Source organism: Ascaphus truei, chromosome 9 (genome assembly GCF_040206685.1).
Source record: "Ascaphus truei isolate aAscTru1 chromosome 9, aAscTru1.hap1, whole genome shotgun sequence".
NCBI lineage: Eukaryota > Metazoa > Chordata > Amphibia > Anura > Ascaphidae > Ascaphus > Ascaphus truei.
The window spans coordinates 50,609,331-50,630,559 of NC_134491.1; the positions used below are offsets into that span (position 1 = coordinate 50,609,331).

General features: G+C 48.5%; 1 protein-coding gene across 3 annotated transcripts in view; it reads right to left on the reverse strand.

The window, feature by feature from the left end:
- ARMH4 (armadillo like helical domain containing 4) overlaps positions 1-21,229 on the reverse strand; it is a 114,149-nt gene that overhangs the window by 69,966 nt on the left and 22,954 nt on the right. For all 3 annotated transcript variants that reach the window (XM_075614777.1, XM_075614778.1, XM_075614776.1), the window contains one exon: positions 15,110-15,370. In XM_075614777.1, coding sequence (XP_075470892.1) covers positions 15,110-15,370 — 261 coding nt within the window. The remainder of the gene's footprint in view (positions 1-15,109; positions 15,371-21,229) is intronic.

Sequence of the window (21,229 nt, forward strand, 5' to 3'; positions counted from 1 at the left end):
TGTTACACTTAGGAGTGATTGAGGAATCATGCAGTGAGTGGTGTAGTCCACTTGTTATGGTCCCTAAACCCGATGGGAAGGTAAGATTTTGTGTGGACCTCCGAAAGGTCAATGCGGTATCCAAGTTTGACGCATATCCGATGCCAAGGGTGGACGAGTTAATTGACGCCCTTGGTAATGCGGAATATATATCTACGCTGGATTTAACAAAAGGATACTGGCAAATACCTTTAGAGGAAAAGTCCAAGTGCAAAACAGCCTTTGCCACTCCTATGGGTTTATACCAGTTTGTGACAATGCCATTTGGACTGCATGGAGCCCCAGCCACATTTCAGAGACTCATGGATAAAGTGCTGAGACCCCATAGGGCTTATGCCGCAGCCTACCTAGATGACATTGTCATTTATAGTAAACACTGGCGGGCCCATCTAAATAGGATGAAAGCGGTCCTCAAATCTCTAAGAGAGGCAGGGCTCACAGCCAACCCTAAGATATGTGCCTTAGGTAAGGCGGAAACCAAGTACATAAGGTATGCAGTGGGAGGTGGAAAAGTAAGGCCACTAGCTGACAAGGTAGTTGCCCTGAAAGAAGTTCCGACCCCCCAAACAAAAACACAGGTACGCTCTCTGCTGGGTTTAGCAGGATACTGTCGGCGGTTCATCCCCAACTACTCGGAAGTTGCAGCCCCATTAACGGACCTCACAAAAAAGTGTGCCCCTACACAAGTGGTATGGTCAAGGGAGTGTCAGAGAGCCTTTGAGGACATAAAAAGGTGTCTATCAGAGGGTCCCTTCCTTAGAAGCCCAGACTTCAACAGGCCTTTTGTAGTGCAAACCGATGCATCAGAGATGGGGCTAGGGGCAGTGTTGTCACAACAGTTTGAGGGAGTGGAACATCTGATCCTTTTTCTGAGTAGGAAATTGTTCCTGAGGGAAAAAAGCTACTCAGTGATTGAGAAGGAGTGCCTCGCAGTAAACTGGGCAATCGAGGCTATGAGGCATTACCTGGCAGGAGTCAATTTTACTCTGGTGACGGACCATGCTCCATTGAAGTGGTTAAATAGTATGAAGGACTCCAATGCTAGATTGACCAGGTGGTATATGGCCCTCCAACCCTTCTCATTTGAGATTCAGCACAGGCCTGGAAAAGAAAATGCAAATGCTGACTTCTTTTCTAGAGAAGGGGTGGATGGTCTGGCTTCAGCCGTGCGTGTCGCCAGCTACACACTAACAGGGGAGGAATGTGACAGGGTGAATGAACGTCACCAGCCATATACCTGGCAAACCTATGTTTAGGCTTGCAGTGCAGCAGTGACGAGGTTAAGTTTCAGTTGAGAAGGGCTGCTTAATTAGTCTGACCCCAGCTGCATAATCAAGGTGTTTTAAAACCCCCAGGCTGTACACACATGCAAGCTAGCTGGTCAGGAGACAGGACTGAAATACTGAAGAGATTACTGCTACTGTCTGAGTCCTGCATGCTGAAGAGAAGCTGCCTTGTTTTCTATGCTGAAGAGAAGCTATTTTGTTTTTGTATGCTGAAGAGAAGCTATTTTGTTTTGTGTGCTGTATGTTTTTAAGGCTCAATAAAGAAGCCTTATCAAGAGAACCCGCGTGTGTGGTTGCATGTACCCTGCAACACTACCCTATGCAGGAGAAGGCGTCTCAGGCAGCACCAAGGCCAGTCCCTATGGGCAACGGATTTTTAAATCCGCCACTGAAAATAATGCACATAGTTTGATGTGGTTATCAGGAGAAATTGATTGGTCAGTTAGTTTAGCAATATTCCATTAGACCGGTACAGCATAGTATAAAGCACCAGCACATCCAATGCAAAATGGTACAGTTGACACATCACTTGAAATGAGAATTAAAGAGACAATCCCAGCAGTTTAAAAATATATATACCTTTTTTTGTTGTTTAAATATATGCAGCCTTTGATTTACCTTTATTGAAAACTAATTACCTAAGCTGCCCGTAAATCGATCAGCAAAATCCTGCTTCCCAGGGTTCACTAAATGGCCGCCTTTCAGTTTCAAATCAATCCTTCTGTCAGTGTAACTCAGCAGCTACAATGTATCCTGACATTCCTACGGCTGCGCTTATACAGCCGGCGACGCGACCAATGATGTCCCCCGTCGTTAAATCAGATATACAGATCAATGGCCTCAACTCAGCAGAGTATATGGGTTCAAACGATAGTAGTTTATGTACATCTCAATTAATATGCTTTAAAACAGAGGACAATAAGTACACTGATGCGCTATCCTGACAAAAATATGTTAATTCACTATAAAACAGTACAGATCTCGGGATCTAAATAGGATTGGTTAGTATCAAAGTAAATATTGTTTTCTCTCCTAACTATCCCACTAATATAACTCCTTACCCTACGTTGAACACACTGAACCGTACGTGGTGTCATGCGGCACACCAAAAGGGCTAATATTAACTAACCTTGTCCCATTATACCAATAAAGATATTTTAAGATGGAAAATGAACGTTTTCTATGTTGGCGTAACTGGTTGGAAAACATTGGAAACGTTTGATGTCCCCAAGTCAACACCGTGTCAAATTCAAACAAAGATCCCATTTTAGTGAAATAACAATCCTTATTCAAAACGCCTTTCCAGTTATCTTATAATACTAATTAGGCAAGTGGGGAAACAATAAGGCAGCACACGGGGTTGAACACGCTGCCCTGTAGCTTTATAGGATCCGGCTGTATTCGACTACAAAAGAGCTATAACAGAAACAGGCTCAATAGCCCTAAATCCCTGCAGAAAGCACATTGCTTGAGCCTCTTTTAATATCTTTCTGACAACCTTCTAATCTCAGTAGGAGCGGGTAAGCACTGCTGTAATCCAACCTGTCAACAATATTGACTCTCATCAAATATGCTCAAAAGAGTACTGGCATTTAGGGACAATCAGGCTGCATATATGTCCCCTCTGTAGCCTGAAATTGTAATGAGTAAGGGGGAAAATAAACAAATGACCTTGTCATGCATTATTTATAGGCAATCAATTCTGTTATAGACGCAGCAGCATTTGCTACAATGCATGCAGGGCTATTTTAGTTTGTGTAATACTACAGATCAAAAGGAAGAATTCATTTCATTACAAGCTTAAAATATACTTGGGTAACTATTAGATTTTTTTTTGTTTTTTTTACTGAACCTTATTCAAGAGAAAGATTATGCGGCGCCAACAGCGATCATGCCTATCTCATAACTATTACATTTCTGCAGAATTTACACAGTGTGTCAATTAATACAAGAATCCTACCCACTCGTCACTAATAGATGTTGCCAATTTCAGGAACAGGTTGGTCTGACCGTTTTAGTGCGCTTCCTACTGCTCTGCATATAGACTCGGTGTCATGATAGAGGGGGTTTGGCCCGGGATTGAAGGGGGTTACACCCCATTTGGCCACCCCCTACTCTCACTTGGGAAGCAAGGGGTTAACTGGACTGAGGTCCAGTAATGTGTTTTTTACCTTGCTTCAGTATCCAAATGTTTATTCCCCTGTGTAAATGTAATGTCTTATCCTGGTGTTTGCACATACACTAGGGTTGATGCGGGAGGGAAGGGGTTAATGTTAATTTAGTGATTATAGCCCTTTGTTCCCTTTTCCCGCCTTTTCAGGCTCCATTTTGCAGCCGTCCATAGGTCGCCATTGAGCCTCCATGCGTTCTAATGGCAGAAGTAACGGTTTTGGACCTGTTTTCCAGCGACGACCAGCAGGTGGCGTCTGAGAGGAGGAGCGGCGGTTTCCCATTGTAAGTCAATGGGCTCATTGACTTCAATGGAGATTCCTCAACGCTGGCCTCGAGGAACAGGTTGGCAGCCATCCAAACCGCAGACCGCAAAAGCGGATACAATGTCTTTGAAAAGAGTTTAATCACTTTGGTCAAGTTCAAAGACAATTGGCGTGGGAATCTTAGGTTCTAGGGCCCCTGGGAATAAAGTTCTTTTTGCCCCTAGCTCCTAGGAACCCCCACACACGATCCACACTGGGTCCAGGAATGAGAGACCCCCGTAAGGGGTCGAGCGGAGAAGGAGGGTCCCCCAATTGACTTCAATGGCGGAGCGGAGGTCCCATTGAATCTAATGGCAGCGTGCGCCATGCATTGTCAATGGCGGCGCCGGCCATTGATTCCAATGGGGAAAAGCCGCGTGGCGTAAAAACGACTAAGTGTAAAATGATGAAAAATGTAAGTCCATATCTCCGGTTCTGGAATGACCAGGGGGATGGGATTTGGGTGGCATGTAGCCAAGGTTCCGGCTTTAATGCATGACCCTTCCCAGCCCCCTCTGACCAACCAGACGGAGTGTGGATGAATTTAAAGATTTGTGGTTTTTCCCATAGACTTCAATAGCGGCGGGTTCTCCATTGAAAGCCTATGGCGGGAAACCCCATTGACGGCAACGGCGGAGCCCGCCATTCAACGCTATGGCGGCGGACCCCGTTGATTTCAATGAGGAATGAGTGAAAAGCAGAGATTAATTTTTAAGGGACGAATCCTGTATTTTAAAAATGTGTTAAAAAGTGCATTTCTTTATCTCCGGTTCTGGAGGTCGCAGAGAGTTGAAATTTGGCCAATATGTAGGGTCACTGTAGGCTTTAATAACTGGCAGATGTCGACCCACTGGACCTACCAGAACGGAACTTATTAATATGTGAAGATATTAAAGTGTATATGGGATTTTGGATCTTCTCTGAAAATGCAGACTCCATCTGCTATGCTAAATAGTGCAGGAAGGGCATCCTGAAGACTTAGCATAGTCCTGTGATCAAAAGTTAACTGCCCTGATTGTTTATACTAGGGCCGGGAACAAAGGGAGTTGAGTGGTTTGGGAGTGTCATCCTTTACACTTACAATCTACTTCAAAAAGATTTTTCTAGCCAACTCAGCGCCTAGGGTTAAGAGAGGGGTTTGAAATGGTAATTAAACCAGGATCGTCCCTTGCTCAATTGTCTTCATGGTCTTCATGTATTGTCGTGATGTCCACATCTGAACCTGAATTATGGAAGAAATGGCCCATCCTGTATCCTGATGGCTTTCTTGTCCTAACCTTTAAGTAAGTGCCTATATATTTTGTCTGTTATTTGTATAATCTCGTGTGTTCACGTTTTTCAAGGAATAAATTATATTTTATCATATCTAAGCCTCGTTCAGTTCAACCCAGTTATATTTTTGGTGTGTATTATTAATAGCCTGTCACAAAGTTACCGTCACATTCGGCGCACAAGATCTGACCTTAGGTGGCAGACGCAACTTTACGTCCCCAGTACAACACTATTTTTTTTTAGTGTACCCAAACAGCAATTTCTGCAAAGATAACACAAAAATGGGTTCTGAAACTGTACGAGTAGCCACTATCATTCTCACCACAATCCAGGGCAAGCGCATATCTTACCCAAAAAAAGAACTGGATAAGTCCACCAATTACTTAACGCACGAGTGTATGTAAAATGGGTGTCTTTAAAATAAAGTGGGACTACACAACACCAAAATACAGTTTCTTCCACATCAAAAATCCTTTTAACCTTCACAGATACATAATAGATGAGGTTGAAAAAAAAAGACATACAGTACATCCATCGAGTTCAACCTATGCTATATTAAGACGACAGATACTTTATCCTATATTTGTATTTACAGTATATTGATCCAGAGGAAGGCGAACAAAAAACCCCAGTGACATATCATCTAATGATATCTCATAAGGGGAGAATAAATTCTTTCCTGACTCCAAGAATTGACAATCAGATGACTCCCTGCATCAACATCCTTCCCATGTTTACTTATTTGTTATATCCCTGTATACCTCTCCTTGCCTATAAGCAAGGCCGGCCTTACCTTTGGCGGAGCCCAAGGTGGCATGTCAGCAGCAGGCACCTCCTCCTGTAGCGTCATGGCACGGTCTACTGTGATGTCATGTTGTCATGGCAACGCTGCAGAAGGAAGGCCTTTGTGCATAAGATAAGACGTCCCCCAGCTGTATACATACGCGCACACCCGCATGCACACCCGCATGCATACTCTCCCCTCCCTGTCCCTACCTTGGAGTGGGCAGCAGTGTGGTCCCGCGCCGGTTTGGGGACTCCGCAGCTCCCTCCTCCCGTCGGGCGGAATCTGGATTCCGGCGCCGACAGGAGAGGGAGATGAGGGAACGTGGGCCTCCCCGAAGGTGCACTGCCCAAGGCAACTGCCTTGCCCTAAGGACGGTCCTGCGATGAGAGCACTGGTACGCCAGTGGCCCTTATGCTGTACCAGGTCCATCATAAGCCAGGGCTGGGCAACTCCAGTCCTCAAGGGCCACCAACAGAACAGGTTTTCACGATATCCTGAAAACCTGATATGTTAGTGGCCCCTGAGGACTGGAGCAAAGTGTCTTCCAGCGAAGCTGCCTTATGACTTAGTAAATATGGCCCACTATGTGTTTATATGGAGGAACAATTTCACGTACTACATCAGTTAGAACAGGGGAGCACAAACTTTTTGCCTTGCGCCCCCCTGCCTGCTTTCCCCCACTGCTCGCGCCCCCCTTACCTGGTCTGAAGCCTCAAACGACGCAGCGGGGTCACATCACGTCACCCCGCGGCATCAATTGCCGAAGCCGACTGAGTCACATTTAAATGAAACCACTAATTTCTACTAAACATTACAGAACATTTAGAATTACATTCACAAGTATAAAATAATCCTAATGACAGCAACGGCGTTTCTATTTTTCTAGTATTTAAACTTTAATTCTCATTAAGGAGTCACCAATATGTAGGGTAACCATTCGTCCCGTTTTTGCCGGGACAGTCCCGGTTTTTGCTGGGCTGTCCCGGTTGGCTGTCCGTCCCGGGAATGTCCCGGTTTTTCTCCCTGGTGCGCGGGGGGAGCGAGCGGTGGCACAGAGGAGGAGGCAACAGCCGGGTAGTATTTTTTTCATGTTAGAATGCAGGGGGGGGGGGGGCTGGGCTTAGAGAGTAGAAGCAGGGGATTGGTTGGAGGTCAGAGGATCTCGGGGGCGGGTCTTAGTACCGGGCCGGATGGCATGAGCTGCTTCTCAGTGAGAGAGAGGTAGGTGTGTGTGTGTGTCTCCTGTCTGTCTGTGTGTGTCATATGAGGAGATGAGGAGCAGGTATGAGGAGGGGGAGATATGAGGAGCTGAGGAGAAGGTATGAGGAGGGGGAGATATGAGAAGCTGAGGAGAAGGTATGAGGAGGGGGAGATATGAGGAGCTGAGGAGAAGGTATGAGGAGGGGGAGATATGAGAAGCTGAGGGGAAGGTATGAGGAGCTGAGGGGAAGGTAAGAGGAGGGGAGGGATGGGGAAGGGGGAGTTTGAGGTGGGGAAGGAATGGGTGACTGGGGAGTGTGAGGTGGGTTGAGAGTGAGGTGGTGTGTGAGAAGGGGGTGTTCTCACAAGGCCGCCGAAACGTGGGTAGAGGGCCCCGGTGAAAACATTCTTCCTGGGCCCCAGGAAAGCTGTCTGCGGCCCTGCATGGTAGTGATGTCACTGACTGCCACGAGGAGAGCAAGAGACCCTATTTTGCAAAGTGTAAGGTCAGGAAGGTCACATTTTTAAAAGTCTTAATTTTAATTAATGCCTACATTTTTTTATTTCATTTCAATTTGTCAATTGTTTATTTAATTTTAATTTGTTAATTATTTAAATTTTAATTAATGTCTTCATTATTTATATACACACAAACACACACTGCAGGGCCCACCTCCTATACACACAGACACACACTGCAGCCCCCACCAACGGGACGCATTATGATGCCGAGGTGCCGAGGCATCACGTGATGCCACATTGTCATGGCAACATGCCACCGCCTGACGTCAGTGTCGTTGTCATGGCAACGGCAACGGGGTGCGTCACGTAATGTAATTTATAAATAATTTTTTTATTGTGTCCCGGTTTTTCATTTGGAAAATCTGGTCACCCTACCAATATGCTACAAGTACACTAGGAGTAGGTTTTCTGACTGGGGAATCTTTCAGTTCAGTCTGAGAAGCTACAGTGACCAAACCGCTGGCTGAGAAGTCCTCACTTGCATTTAATAATACTCTCTTACAAATAAAAGTGATCTTGTATAGCGCACACACACACACACACACACACACACACACACACACACACACACACACACACACACACACACACACACACACACACACACACACACATATATATACACCACACACACACACACACCACACATATATACACACACACACCACACATATATACACACACACACCCTGCAGCCCGTTTTTCACACACACACACACACACACACACACACACACACACACACACACACACACACACACACACACACACACACACACACACACACACACACTCACCACATACATGCATACATATATATATATATATATATATATATATATATATATATATATATATATATATATATATACACCACACACACACACACACCACACATATATACACACACACACCACACATATATACATATATACACACACACACCCTGCAGCCCGTTTTTCACACACACTCACACACACACACACACACACACACACACACACACACACAGAGACACACACACACACACACACACACACACACACACACACACACACACACACACACACACACACACATCATCTCACAATGAGCCGTGTACATCATTTATATGTTATTCTCTTTATATATTTTTGGTGCTCATAGGAAAAGATAACTGAACAGAATTTGGAAGACAACTAGTTAAAAAAAAAGACGCGCATGTGCTTGGTCACCAAGTGTTTATTCTGCCACGCACAACATCATCTCCCTAATACCTTCTCTTCTCACTCGCCCCCATTTTGAAGGCGATTGGTAGCTTGGGTAACCTCAGAATAGCTGCTATTTTAGAACACCCTCCGGGTGTTTCCCTCCTGAGAATTCCTTGCCCGTACCCCTGACGGCTGATGGTATTTATAATTGTGGAGGTAGAAGGACAAGCAAGGTGAATGTGAGAGTGTAGTAATGATACTAGGTAGTATTACTTGAGCCCAGGGCATGCAGTGCATCATTATTAGACCAGAACTGTGGTATATTTCTGATTGTTCCTGATACAGTGACACTAGCTGAGAGACCCGGCGTTGCCCGTGAGTTAAATTTCCCGCTAGGAAAGGGGGGGGGGGGAGAGGGGGGGAAAAGGGGGGGGGGACAGTGGACAGGAGGAGGGGAGGGGGGGACAGTGGACAGGAGGGGGGAACAGTGGAGGGGGACGACAGTGGACAGGAGGGTAGGGGGGCAGTGGACAGGAGGGGGGGAGACAGTGAACAGGAGGGGGGGGAGACAGTGGACAGGAGGGGGGGAGACAGTGGACAGGAGGGGGGGAGACAGTGGACAGGAGGGGGGGAGACAGTGGACAGGAGGGGACAGTGGACAGGAGGGGACGGGACAGTGGACAGGAGGGGACGGGGACAGTGGACAGGAGGGGACGGGGACAGTGGACAGGAGGGGACGGGGACAGTGGACAGGAGGGGACAGGGACAGTGGACAGGAGGGGACAGGGGACAGGAGGGGACGGGGACAGTGGACAGACGGGGACAGTGGACAGGAGGTGACGGGGACAGTGGAAAGGAGGGGACGGGACAGTGGACAGGAGGGGACGGGACAGTGGAGGGGACGGGACAGTGGACAGGAGGGGGAGGGGACAGTGGACAGGTGGGGGAGGGGACAGTGGACAGGAGGGGGACGGGACAGTGGACAGGAGGGGGGGGGACAGGGGACAGTGGACAGGAGGGGGGGACAGGAGGGGGGCAGTGGACAGGAGGGGACAGTGGACAGGAGGGGACGGGTACAGTGGACAGGAGGGGACGGGACGGGACGACAGTGGACAGGAGGGGGACGGGACGACAGTGGACAGGAGGGGGACGGGACGACAGTGGACAGGAGGGGGACGGGACAGTGGACAGGAGGGGGGCGGGACAGTGGACAGGAGGGGGACGGGACAGTGGACAGGAGGGGGACGGGACAGTGGACAGGAGGGGGACGGCACAGTGGACAGGAGGGGGACGGGACAGTGGACAGGAGGGGGACGGGACAGTGGACAGGAGGGGGACGGGACAGTGGACAGGAGGGGGACGGGACGACAGTGGACAGGAGGGGACGGGACGACAGTGGACAGGAGGGGGAGGGGACGACAGTGGACAGGAGGGGACGGGACGACAGTGGACAGGAGGGGGATGGGACAGTGGACAGGAGTGGACGGGACAGTGGACAGGAGTGGACGGGACGACAGTGGACAGGAGTGGATAGTGGACAGGAGGGGACGACAGTGGACAGGAGGGGACAACACTGGACAGGAGGGAACGGAACGACAGTGGACAGGAGGGGACGGGACGACAGTGGACAGGAGGGGACGGGACGACAGTGGACAGGAGGGGGACGGGACAGTGGACAGGAGGAGGGGGTGGTGACAGTGGACAGGAGGGGGTGGTGACAGTGGACAGGAGGGGGTGGTGACAGTGGACAGGAGGAGGGGTGACAGTGGACAGGAGGGGGTGACAGTGGACAGGAGGGGGTGACAGTGGACAGGAGGGGGTGACAGTGGACAGGAGGGGGGGTGACAGTGGACAGGAGGGGGGGTGACAGTGGACAGGAGGGGGGGTGACAGTGGACAGGAGGGGGGGTGACAGTGGACAGGAGGGGGAGTGGACAGTGGACAGGAGGGGGAGGGGACAGTGGACAGGAGGGGGAGGGGACAGTGGACAGGAGGGGGGGTGAAAGTGGACAGGAGGGGGGGTGAAAGTGGACAGGAGGGGGGGGGACAGTGGACAGGAGGGGGGACAGTGGACAGGGGGGGCAGTGGACAGGAGGGGGGGTGGGTTGCTTAAAATTTCCGGGTCCCTCCTCTCCACTCCCCCTGTATGTTTCTCGGCTCCCCCCTCTCTCTACACTCCTGACCCCTCCCCCCGTAGCTTCGGTCCCCACCCTACAGTGCCTGACACACACACACACACACACAGTGTCCCACACACAGTGTCCCCCACACACACAGTGTCCCACACACACACAGTGTCCCACACACACACAGTGTCACACACACACACACACACACACACACACACACACACACACACACACACACACACACACACACACACAGTGTGTCACACACACACACACACACACAGTGTCACACACACAGTGTCACACACACACAGTGTCACACACACACACAGTCACACGTCACCTCTCGTTCTGGCCGCCGCCATCTTAGTTACTCACGAGGGAGGAAGGGGGTCCTTCCGGCCGCCGCCATCTTAGGTGCCGCGTGTCAGCTGCCTGTCCCCCCGCCGGGGACGGGGGGGAGGTGAGTGGAGCATCGGGGGGGAGGTGAGTGGAGCATCGGGGGGGAGGTGAGTGGAGCATCGGGGGGGGGAGGTGAGTGGAGCATCGGGGGGGGAGGTGAGTGGAGCATCGGAGGGGGAGGTGAGTGGAGCATCGGGGGGGGAGGTGAGTGGAGCATCGGGGGGGAGGTGAGTGGAGCATCGGGGGGGGGAGGTGAGTGGAGCATCGGGGGGGGGAGGTGAGTGGAGCATCGGGGGGGGATGTGAGTGGAGCATCGGGGGGGGGAGGTGAGTGGAGCATCCGGGGGGGAGGTGAGTGGAGCATCGGGGGGGGGAGGTGAGTGGAGCATCGGGGGGGGAGGTGAGTGGAGCATCGGGGGGGAGGTGAGTGGAGCATCAGGGGGGGAGGTGAGTGGGGGGGAGGTGAGTGGAGCATCGGGGGGGGGAGGTGAGTGGAGCATTGGGGGGGAGGTGAGTGGAGCATTGGGGGGGAGGTGAGTGGAGCATCGGGGGGGGGTGAGTGGAGCATCGGGGGGGTGAGTGGAGCATCGGGGGTGGGGGAGGTGAGTGGAGCATCGGGGGGGGAGGTGAGTGGAGCATGGGGGGGGAGGTGAGTGGAGCATCGGGGGTGGGGGAGGTGAGTGGAGCATCGGGGGGGGAGGTGAGTGGAGCATCGGGGAGGTGTGTGTGTGTGTGTGTGTGTGTTGGCCCATCACTCCGCCTCAGGCCAATGAGAGGTGTGCGGGGGCGGGCGGCCCAAGGTCCAATGAGATTGCCGCTAGGCTCACGGGGAGGGACACAGGGAGACACATACAGACACGGACACATAGGACACTTTGAGAAATATATAGTAGATTCAGAAGTACAGCAAATGCAACGTTATACATAGAATTATGACACATACCGTAATATCTGATAAATATAGCACAGGGGGAGGCGCGTGCGTGACGTCACAGCGCATGCATGTCTGCTGAAGAGCTCTGCGCATGCCGCTGCATATTTTTAGCTACAGCCTCCGATCCGCACCTTGTAGCGTGGCTGCACCCGACCTGCCTCTCCGCAATGATAAGGTGAGCGCCCCGGATTTGTCCCGTTTCGGACATAAACAGCCCGCGACCCCCAGCTGAGAGTGCGAGGCCTCTGTAAATGTACTTACCGGCTTCAATCCACGCATCTCCATGGCAACGCAGCGTCAAATGACGCCCGTTACCATGGAGATGTGACGTCAAATAACGTTGAGCGTCACATGACTCTGCAGCAACATTTGACGCTTTATTGGAGGTAAGGGGGGCGCGACAGAGTAGGAGAGCAGGCGGGGGGGGGGGGGGCGGCGCAGCGCAGGAAGTTGGCGCACCCCCTGATCTAGACAATTCAACCCCGAATGCAAAAATCCCGGGTTCGGCCCATAACGCAAATTATTCGAGAGATGGTATAGTGGTGATCCCTAGAGAGGGAAAGGATCCCTTATGTTGTGGTAGCTACAGACCAATCTCACTTCTTAATACGGATCTGAAAATCTATAGTAACATTCTGGCTACCAGGTTGAATCCAATACTGCCTAGATTAACACACTATGACCAGGTGGGATTTGTGAGTGAGCGCCAGGCGTCGGATAATACAAGGGAAATTATTCATGTCATTGACCAGGTACATAAGTCTAAATTGAAGGCTGTGTTGCTGAGTCTGGATGCGGAAAAGGCGTTTGATAGGATAACGTGGAACTCTCTGGACAAGACGCCAGAGGCATTTGGATTCTCCGGGGTTTTTTTTTTTGCAGGGGGTAAAGGCCTTCTATCAAATAACATCGTCATTTGTTTTCCAATGGGGAACTCTCGGGTTTATTCTTAGCACCCTGGTTGAGAAACACTTGATTTATGCTGTATGGACTTTGCTATAGAGCAGTAAGCATGCTCTGCCCTCTAGTGCCAAAATAAGTTTAAACATATTCCATGACTTCTTTACCAAATAAAAATATCACGTGTGAGCACATTCACATGTCTCAAGCAGGTCTGCAACCCTGCCCTTCCCCATTAATCTCTTGGCACAAGGTGCTTCCACTGCAGCCAGGGATTCTGGGTAATGACATGCAAATGAGCACTCACAGTGTGTCACTTTTTGCTTCTAATCCCTTTTAACATGGATCCCCAATAAGCGTATGCCTGCCGAATTCCACAGCGTTTTCTGCACAGCCTGGGTTAAAGAAGTGCAGAGCTAGTAACCCTACTCACAGACAGCTGTTTCAACCTTTTGGGTCTCCTCAGTGCGAGGTCAGTTACTGGCTACAAACAATGTGAAACCAATGTTGTTGAAATAAAATGCAGAAACCGATAGATTCCTCCCTACTAAATATAGTGTGAAATGGGGTACACAATAGTTAATGACTCATGATCTTCCATTTACTAGAACGCAAGTAACAGCGCATTAATAACTTCTCATGGGATTTAAAGGGACCATTGAGAGTGACAGGCCTGCAACGTGTTGGTTTTCAAACCCGTAAAGCGGTTTAAAAACGCGTCGATCTAACTGTAGCACAGAACATTTCTGTATCACACTCTGGCGTTAGAATCACGGTGATATGAATACAACTGTCCTTTCCCAAGAGAAACAGTTCATCAATAAAAATCACACGTCTTGTTTCAAGTCAGGTAGAGAGAGAAAACAGACAAAGTACATCTGCAATATATTGATGTAACCATAGTATTATCGAAATACGCCGAGATAAATGAGTGAATTGATTTGACGCAAGTGCACGACAGTCGCAAACAGTAGGGGGCGATTTCATAATGAATACTATAATTAATAATAATAGTAGCGGATTTTCCATTTGGCCCCCGTCCCTAGGACGGAAAAAGTTGGGGGGTGGCAAATTTCCCCATTTATTTCCCCCCTCCACCCCCATATACAGATGCCCCGCTCTCTTCCCCACTGATTGTCGGGGGGGGGAACAGTGTGGGGGGGGGGGGCCTCTGTAAAGTTATTACCTCCTCGTTCGTGCCACGCTGCTCCTTCTTCAGTGTCAAATGATGCCGTGACCTGGCGTTACCACGGCAACACAATGCCGGGTGACATCACGTTACCGTGGCAATGCGACGCCATGTGACATCCCAGCGTCATTTGACGCGGAAGAAAGCGGAGGGCGGCACGAAGGCGCGCGGCACCAGGTAAGGGCCTACGGCCGGCATTTTTATAAATCCGCCACTGGTAACAGTGGCAAACTTAAGAACGGTGTAATTTATAAATTCCGCAACAATATTACGATTACATAGCTAAAAGTGGGTTAAAAAAAAAAAATGCGTATATTATATTTATATAATTTACCAACTACAAGGTTATTGGAGCAGCCCAAGCCATTTTTTTTCTCCTCCATATTTTAATACAGGTTTGAAGCAGGGGAGCTGAAACCCGTCAAATTCGGCTTTGGGGACCCCCAGGGGGTGCTGGTATCCCTCAGCTTCCTCGTCACATTGGTCAATAGGAAGCTACACCTGATGACATCACGGCTTCCAATTGGCCCGCAGAGCCCGGGAGCTTTGAAAAGCAGGCATATAGTGAACCCCGGCGTGGCTACCGGTACCCAGTGCAGAGGGAAGTAACTCTGGAATCAGGGGGCGCCCGGAGCTGAAATTACTGGAGTTCTGCCAGACACCATGCTTCAATTCTGTGTTTTTAAAAGATGGGGGTGGGGGGGATAAAAACGGCTTGGGTTGCCACTTCAAAACAAGTTGTATTTCCCCCACGTAATATAATGGGGACATAGAGTGTGTCTCTTACCTAGTCCTTGGTTTTGATGTTCCCATTCCAGGGTGTCCGGTACTTGATATGCTGCCCCAGCCATCAGCACCACGTTCCTCTCATCTTCTAGGGGTTCCTGGGAGGACAGGCCTGGGAGGGTGAATGTCGGCAAATCCGCATCCCCTTCAACACTATCATCTACTGAGTCAGTATCTTTGTCTTCTTCCTCCTCCTCATCATCATCTCCATCGTCGTCATCATCTTCCTCTTCTTCCTCCTCCTCCTCCTCTTCGTCTCCTTCTATACAGGGAAACACCAAAGCAAAAAGTGATACAGAGCCACTGTCCTCAATCTCCGATATATGTTGGTTAAGCTGTGCGTCTGTGTGTGTCTGTGTGCGTCTGTGTATCTCGTAGCTATGCATTTGGACAACTCTTAAGAGATCACAACCACATTTTGCATGATTGTTCATGAGATCAAGAGGAAGGTTTTTGTCTGTGATTGGACGCCATTTTGAATCAAGATGGCAGACTGAACCATTCAAAACTGCACTGATTTTAACCAAATTCGACACGATTGTAAGTAGGTGGGCTGAATTTAGGAAATAAATGTTTTGCACGTTGGTTAACGTTATGTTGAATGCTCCAGAGTGGGAACTGAGAAAAAAATGTTTATATTTATGCACCTGATGGAAAAAACAAAAATATAGTTTACCCAACAGCATTAGAATAAAAAGAAATACATAGATTTTCATTAAGAAACTAAAAAATGTGATTATCCAATTAAAAAAATCGCAGTATTTTTTGGTTTCTTTGAATTTCCGAGCAACGTTGGGTACTTTCAGCTAGTAGAATATATATTACTAACTGAAAATATCCTGCGTTGCTCAGAAATTCAAAGAAACCAACCTCCTCCTCTCACTCCCCTTCCCCCTTCTCTCCCCCCTCATCTATCTCCCCCCTCCCCTCATCTATCTCCCTCTCCTCACCTTCCTTTCAAATCTTTATGATATCCCCAATTCTTTCTTACTTTCTCCTCTCGAGCCAACGGGCTTCCTCTCTTTTCTCGTCTGCTTTCTGTGTAAACTTTATAGCTACCTGACTCATTATGATGTCACCAGTATGATGTCACCAGTAAGATGTCACCAGTATGATGTCACGTGCATTGAAAAATCAACCACCCCAGTGTATGTCTGCGTCGCCCCAAAGGTGGACAGGCTGATGGGGCTCCCCAGGAGCTGCTTAGCTGGAGTTCCTTCCACCAGTATCAGACAGATAAATAACCGCATGCATTGCCCGGTGACTGGCAGAGGCGGAATCTCAGTGGGCAGAGTAAAGAATCTCTAATGCAGGGGTTCCCAACTCTGTCTAGGACATCTGGTTTGGGCCAAATGACCGCCACACAACTCACCTTGCCACGTGTCCCTAACCTTACCCTAATGTTAACCCCCAATACCAACGCTACCCTCTACCCTAAAATCCTTAGCCTCCTTACTAACCGCTAATCCCCTTTAATTATCTCCCTATCCTAACAAAAGCACCAAAAGTCACTAAAAGCACAAAAAGGTACCTTATTGTAGAAGTGGCCAGCGGCAGAAGGTCGGTCAGCGGCCTAACGCTGACGGTCAGTTGGCCGTGACCAAGTGTGCCATTCTGTTTCCAACTCCAGTCCTTAAGAACCCCCCAACAGTTTAGGTTTTAAAAATATCCCTGCTTCAGCACCGGTGGCTCAGTCATTTTAACTGAACCACCTGTGCTGAAGCGGGGACAGCCTTAAACCCTGACTTGTTGGGCGTTCTTGAGTTGGGAACCACTGTTCTAATACAGGGGTGCGCAAAGTTTTCTTCCTGCACCCCCCTGCCTGCTCTCCCCCACTCACCTTCCAGCGATGTGTCGTCATGGCAACCCAGTGTCAAATGATGCCGCGGGGTCATGTGACATGTTGCCATGGCAACGTAATGTCACATGACTCCTCAGCATTATTTTAGTCACAGAGGCCTCACGCGATCCCCGGCATTTAATTTAAATGCCTTTGGGGAAGCGCGGAGCCTTTGTAACCGCCGCGCTCCCCCCCCCCCAGAAAGTCTCGCACCCCGCAGAAAGTCTCGCACCCCCCCGTGTTCTAATACATACCAAGCGTACAAGCTACATTCAAGGGTTATTTCTTACTTCATGTAGCGACCATTAGTTTTTTTTTAAAACGTCTAACATCTTTCTCTGTATACATTTGCTTTTATTATTCCTGTGTAAAATATTGTATTGATTTTGCACAAAACGAAAAAATATATCCCCTCTACGTCCGGCTCCCTTTCAAGTTATTGGCTACTCATTCGTATGCTACCAAACTGCTGTCATCATAAGTATCACTGTGATGTCATAATGACTTCGAAAAAAAGCTGAACGGTACAAATAACGCAGGGAGGGGAATAAATAAAAACAAAGCATATCAGAGGATTTTTGCAGAGCAGATATTGCACACGGAGATAGTACAGGCTCACTAAACCTAAGCCTATAAAATAATGCGAGTATTTTTTTTTTTATTATTTAGCTACAATTGTTTAAATGTAAATACCAGAAAATGAAAATGTTGCATACAGGCGGGCTGCAGACTTTAGATGAAAAGCAAAGTCGAACGCACGGAAGCATGAAAGGAAAAAAGGATCAATGAAGCACTGAAGCAGTTAGGAGAAGTAATGACAAAATGACACTTGAGTGACAACGTGCCGCAGTGGCAGTTCTGCATGGCTGAAGGGAAGATGGAGCATGCGAGCCAGCAAACGCTAGACAGCTGAAAAAGCCGTGCCAGCCGTAAGAAGCGGCTGAACGTTCAATGTCTCGGGCAGACTTACTAAAGAAAACACTACTGGGATCATCAAAATAAGCACGCGGTGTAAATAACATCCCCTCCACCTGAACAACGACCATGCTGCTCATTTGGCTGAGATCATACTGTGCTTGAGCGCGTGCATGGCGTGGTGCGCGCCCGACGCTCGAGTGATTTCTGATTACAGTGTTTCAGGCGATCTGGGAGTGTGGCTATGACATCACGGAGCTGGTTCGCCACGATTGGCTGAAGCGCTCACGTAACGTGGCTGTCGCTTGAAAAGACAACATTTTTGTCTTTTCAAACCGCGCCCGCGCCATCGTGCACACTAGGGGCGGCCTCTAAGGGATTCTGCAATTTGTGCTTGGCGCGTGCAAGCGCCATCGCACACAGTATAAGCTGAGCCTTACAAGGATGGAACCAGAAGTAGCCCCAACACAGACAGGATGAGACGCATCAACGTAAAGAAAGAGTGAACACAAGTTTGTTTTGACGCATTGGCTCCATTTTCTGTTTGCGCCAAATGTAGGAAAGTGTTTTTTTGTTTTGTTTTTTTACATTCCATGCAAGTTGTAAGCCAGAAACAGAAACGCCACCACAAACCTATTGGAATTTTTTTCTTACGCCAACACAAGATAAGAAAGTGACGCAGGGAGACGCAGAATTTGATACATCTCATAGTCTGTGCATCATGTCAATAACTCTTCCTGATGACACTTCCTAAGTTGTAAGCTGGTGTCTATCTAAAGCTCGGTGCAAAAACCTCGATGCAAAGAGACACAAAATGAAAATGGCGCAGTTTGCGTCAATTGTTCTTCAATTTGTGGAGTTCTTGGTCAAAAAAAATAACATTTGCAGCGAAAAAACAAAATCCCAGACAAAACGATGCAGTTAGAAGATGAGAACAAGCAGCAACCGTATTAGCATGAAAAAGCCCTGCTCCCCCCCCCACCACCCCCTCACCCCCCCCCCCCCCCCCCACGGCCCCCCCCGTCCCCCGTCTGTGTGCGTGCCTTCATTCTGCCTATTACTCTGCAGCTAATGAGTCACGCACTTCACTGTTCTGTGGCTAATGGACCGTGGATGATATGCTGTACCAGACGGTAACAAGCGTGAGCCCCACAACACATTACATCCCAACCTGTAACGTTACATGCTGCATGCATGTAGTATGTCAGTTATGCAAGAAGGAAAACAACAACAACTATGCTTTATTTTTAAGTACTGAATTTTATTTTCACATGTGTACGTGTTATTTTACAATCCACAAGGGAAACATTCAGCAGCAAAGAGAAACCAGGCTGCACAGAAACGCTTGTATATCAGCAAGCGTGTACATGTATATAACATGCAATGAATGGATATTGGCACCAGGCACTCGGTGTATACAGCAACTATAAGATCATGTAAATCTAGCTAAGTTTGATTTATTTATATTAGAAAAGAGGCGTGATATGATTACTATACAGGCATACCCCGCATTAACGTACGCAATGGGACCGGAGCATGTATGTAAAGCGAAAATGTACTTAAAGTGAAGCACTACCTTTTCCCACTTATCGATGCATGTACTGTACTGCAATCGTTATAAACATGCATAACTGATGTAAATAACGCATTTGTAACAGGCTCTATAGTCTCCCCGCTTGCGCACAGCTTTGGTACAGGTAGGGAGTCGGTATTGCTGTTCAGGACGTGATGACAGGCGCATGCGTGAGCTGCCGTTTGCCTATTGGGCGATATGTACTTACTCGCGAGTGTACTTAAAGTGAGTGACTTAAAGCGGGGTATGCCTGTATACAGATATATTCAGGGACAATACAAAGAGCTTTCAAAAGACCTATTCATCCCAAGCGCAGTACAAATTACTCGGGGCCATCCCTTAAGGTTGGAGGAAAGGAGATTTCACCAGCAACAAAGGAAAGGGTTCTTTACAGTAAGGGCAGTTACAGTGTGGGATTCATTACCCATGGAGACTGCGATGGCAGATACAATACATATCTTTAAAATTATCATTAAAAAAAGGTTGGACAACTTTTCTTTGGAAAGGTAAACAGGGATATACCAAATAAGTAAACATGGGAAGGATGTTAATCCAGGGAGAAATAGGATTGCCATTATTTGGAGTCAGGAAAGAATTTATTTTCCCCTTATGAGATATCATTGGATAATGTGTCACTGGGGTTTTTTGTTTGCCTCTCTCTGGCTCAATATACTGTAAGTACGGATATAGGATAAAGTATCTGTTGTCTACATTTAGCATAGGTTGAACTTGATGGACATATGTGTTTGTTCAGCCTCATCTACTATGTAACGATGTAACGATGTAACGATGTAGTTGTGTAACTAATCCCGACTACAGACAAGTTGCCCACATTAGTGCCATATACAAATAGTTGGTGTGAATGTCTCTAATTGTTTTCACAGGAGTGCAAATGTTTTAAAGCAACAATGATCCAAAACAAGTTATTGAAAGGGCTAATCAGCAAATTGCATATGAATGTACCAATTTGTCATACAGGTTCCATAGGGACTGATAATCTCAGATAGCGGAGGGGACACCCCACAACCTGCCGGGCTCCAGGTGACATTGGCGTATTACCCCACAAGACGAGACCCGGACACTGCTGCTCCTCCCCCACACTTCGCAGCTCTCACCTCGTGGGGCCTAGCTTGTCAGGGGTCTCATGTCTATAGGGTAATGACCTCCTCCACCTGATGAAGACCCCCATGGCTTCTTCCCGCTTCCATCACTCTCTTGGAGCTTCCTCCCGGTAGGTCTCACTGCTTCCGAGGGAAGCGAGCACCGAACTGGGATGCCAGCGATATGAAGTGGTTGATTTCTCGTGCCCTACAATCTTTGGCAAACTCAGGTGACGAGACGGGCGGCCAAAGCAGGGGAAACGGCTCATTTATCTTGGAGGGTCTGAAAAGAGCTTTACGCTGAGCTGATGACTCGAATTCTCCTTAAAGTGAAATATACTATGTGCTCAAGAAGACAAGAACACAATACATCACAAAAATAAATCCAATAACAAGGGAGCCTTAAAATGCTTCTTTAGCAAGTGCTATGCGCGTAACTGGGTGCTATTTTGGAAAGCAATACTCCGGCGCCAATGTGTAGAGAACCAGGACAGCCAGCGTTTTTGTGATCTAATTCTTACCGCCAGTGGTGGATTTCCCATTAGGACCGGGCCTAGGGCGGCAAAATTTTGGGGCGGCAAAAATGTCCGTCGCCATATACAGATGCCGCGCTCTCGAGTTTATCGGGCCTGATGGGAAGGCACTTACCTGTGGCGTCTGCCTCCTTGCTGCCGCCCTCCTCCTTCCGAATCG